The following is a 3,245-nucleotide window of genomic DNA, read 5'->3' as shown; positions in this document are numbered from 1 at the left end:
TGAATAGTCACTAAATGAATTGTTGTAAGTCGAAGACTACCTGTATTGTGCAAAGCCTATTGCTAGGAGAGCCTTAAGGAATATTTGTTCTTGTTCGTCTGGACAGAGATGTGCCCATGTGTTGTTGTTATTTTTAAGTTGATCACATCCTCAGCTACAAAAAACAAGGATCCTTCTAGGGAACAAACATCCAGTGAACTCCAAGGAAAATGTGCAGAGAATTATGCTGAATGTTTCTTGTTGCAAAAACTTCCATCCCTAGTTATAGTAGGGCTAATTCCTATACAGACTGTAATCCAGTAAGCATTCTTGATTACAGTCTTTTCGATTAAATGTGCAGAGAATGGCAAAGGGTGAAACAAATGCATCCATATTAGAAAAGAAGAAATAGGGGTGACATGATAGCAGCATTCCAGTGTTTGAAGGGCTGCCACAAAGAAGAGGGGGTCAAACTATTCTCCAAAGCATCAGTTGGAAACTGATCAAAGAGAGAATCAGTCTGGAATTAAGGAGGAACTTCCTAACAGTGAGGACAATTAACCAGTGGAACAGCCTGCCTCCAGAAATCACAGGTGATCCATCACTGGAGGTTTTTAAGAAGAGACTTATCTGAGATGGTATAGGTTCTCCTGCTTGAGCAGGGGGAGTGGACTAGAAGACCTCTAAGGTTCTATTCTATTCTATTCTATTCTATTCTATTCTATTCTATTCTATTCTATTCTATTCTATTCTATTCTGGATATATATATATTTATTTGTGTCTTCAGTTCCAGAATTAGACTTGGGAAAGAAGGTTAGCACTCCTCAAGATCTGATGATGGAGGAGTTGTCCCTGTCCATAAACAGGGGATCGAGACTGTATCAACAAAGGCAGAAGAGAGTGCAGCGTTTTGTGCTGGAGAATCCTACAGGCCACAGAATTGTAAGTCATATTAGAATCCTAGGAAAAAAATATTATTGAGATGTCAGTTGGGAACAAAAACAGGAAGTGGCAAAGCAGGTGTCCCACTCAAAGCTGATCAAATCAACATTTATTTTCACTTCTGATGGAGTAATTTAATCATAATTGTTAAATTTCTAAGCACAAGAGCCTGGATCTTTCCCGTCTTGAAGCACCTGGGGTAGACTTGTAAGTGGCAGACTAATGCAAACCACAGTCATTGCTTGGCTTGAAGCATAGGTCTCGGGGTTAGGTTTAATTACTTGATAGATTACTAGGTTAGAGTAAATCCAATTAGATAGGAGTAGAAACTCCTTGAGAAATTCTTCTGGCATAAAGAACTGTAATTAAGCTTAAATTACTAGCTACTGATTAATTATCTATCCATCTACTGTATCCCTCTGCATACAAATAATATGCATGGAAGAAATTATTCCGTCTCCCATATAGTTTACTAAACTAATATCAGCTTAATGTTATGGGAATGCCCACAGACCTCTGTAGAGCTTAGATGTCTGCACTATACATTCTACTAGTTTGCAAGCTTCAATATATTTAATTGACAAGCTTTTATTCAGATTATTAGCAAACCCATGTATGCTTTCTGGTTTCAGATCTTCTCTCTGGTTCTTCCTGTTCAAATATGATATTCTTTGCTCTCTCTTTCTAGGCCTCAAGCACGACAAGTGGAGGTTCACACCCAGAATACAATGGAGTGGAAACAACCAAAGGATGGAAGGTATGCTTAGTTACTTGATCAGAATCTGGGATAGTGTCATATAGTGGCTTAAGAGTTTCCCTCTGTGGGAGTGTTCTTTTTGCATGGATGCCATTTTTGGTTAAAACTAATGAGTTTGAATGATCTTTCCAAGTTAATATTTCAGTATTAATGGAAATAAGATAATCATGTGTAAATGTATCCATTAGAACATACCTGAAGCAAAATCCAATTTCACACCAGAGTATACTTGCATACATAGCCTAACACTTCCAGCCTTGCCCCAGATTTGTTCTGATGCATCACTCTGGAGCAAATTTCATTAGCAAAAGGAACTAATTGACTATATTCCTATCATCCCTTTCCCAAATTTCCTTTCTTTTAGTTGTCTTCATAAAAATAAATGTAACGTGCTAAATTCAGTACTACCAGGGTGAAAATTCTGCCGAACTCAACAACTATTTGAAATTAGTTTGTAGCTTTCTTTTAACAGAGCCAAACGTCCTAGGCCAGGGGTGTCAAACTGCTGCCCCCCCCGGCCAGTTGCATCATATGGAGGCCGCGCCCACCCCAGCTCCAGCAATGCAAAAAAAGTCACGATATGTTGCGACACATCACATGGTGTGGCAAATTTGACACCCATGTCCTAGGCTATACTCTATATTTGTCCAAAATGATGACCTCCAAGGTCCCTTCCAACTTTATCATTATCATTATCATTATCATCATCATCATCATCATCATCATCATCATCATCATCATTTCCTTTTCCCATGGAATCCTGGTAACTGTGATGACAGAGCTTTCTAAGTGCTGATCACTAGGGTGGGGTGGGGTGGGGTGAGGATGGTAGCTGCAAAAAACATGGTGCCACATGACTCCTCTTGCTATTGATAGGTTTAATTTCATTTTCATTTTTCATTTTATTAAATTTATACCCCGCCCTTCTCCCGTAGGACTCAGGGCGGCTTACAGCCAGTTAAAAACAGTTAATACAATACAATAGAAGTTTTAAAAATCATTAAAAATAAATATATAATCGGCCGCTTCTACTAAAATTTGGCTAAAAACAATTTAAAATGCCCCTAGGCCAGTCCTGCCCGCTGAAACAACCAGGTCTTAAGGGCGCGGCGGAAGGAGGGGAGATCCGGAATGACCCGGATCTCTGGGGGCAGCTCGTTCCAGAGGGTGGGTGCTCCGACAGAGAAGGCCCTTGCCCTGGGGGTCACCAGCCGACACTGTCTGGCCGACGGCACCCTGATGAGGGCCTCTCTGTGGGAGCGTATCGGCCGGTGGGAAGCAATCTGTGGCAGAAGGCAGTCTCGGATATAACCAGGTCCAATGCCATGGCGCGCTTTAAAGATGATAATCAACACCTTGAAGCGCAGTCGGAAGGCCACAGGCAGCCAGTGCAGCTCGCGCAATAGCGGCGTTACGTGGGAGCAACGAGTCGCTCCCATCACCGCTCGCGCGGCCGCATTCTGGACTAACTGGAGCCTCCGAGTGCTCCTCAAGGGAAGCCCCATGTAGAGAGCATTACAGTAGTCCAGGCGGGAGGTGACAAGAGCGTGGGTGACTGTGCGCAAG

The 3,245-nt window shown here is 42.1% G+C and overlaps 1 protein-coding gene across 1 annotated transcript in view; it reads left to right on the top strand.

Moving 5' to 3' along the window:
* Positions 1-767: 767 nt before the first annotated feature.
* MYOZ3 (myozenin 3) overlaps positions 768-3,245 on the top strand; it is a gene marked incomplete at its 5' end in the record, with an annotated part of 11,887 nt that continues 9,409 nt past the window's right edge. Inside the window, 2 exons of the mRNA XM_015829734.1 lie at positions 768-922; positions 1,611-1,679. Coding sequence (XP_015685220.1) covers positions 768-922; positions 1,611-1,679 — 224 coding nt within the window. The remainder of the gene's footprint in view (positions 923-1,610; positions 1,680-3,245) is intronic.

The sequence above is a fragment of the Protobothrops mucrosquamatus genome, unplaced genomic scaffold, assembly GCF_001527695.2.
Source record: "Protobothrops mucrosquamatus isolate PMUCROS unplaced genomic scaffold, P.Mucros_1.0 scaffold6914, whole genome shotgun sequence".
In the NCBI taxonomy this organism is placed as follows: domain Eukaryota; kingdom Metazoa; phylum Chordata; class Lepidosauria; order Squamata; family Viperidae; genus Protobothrops; species Protobothrops mucrosquamatus.
Note: the sequence above shows the minus strand (reverse complement) of the source record. Positions and strands in the feature narration are given on the sequence as shown.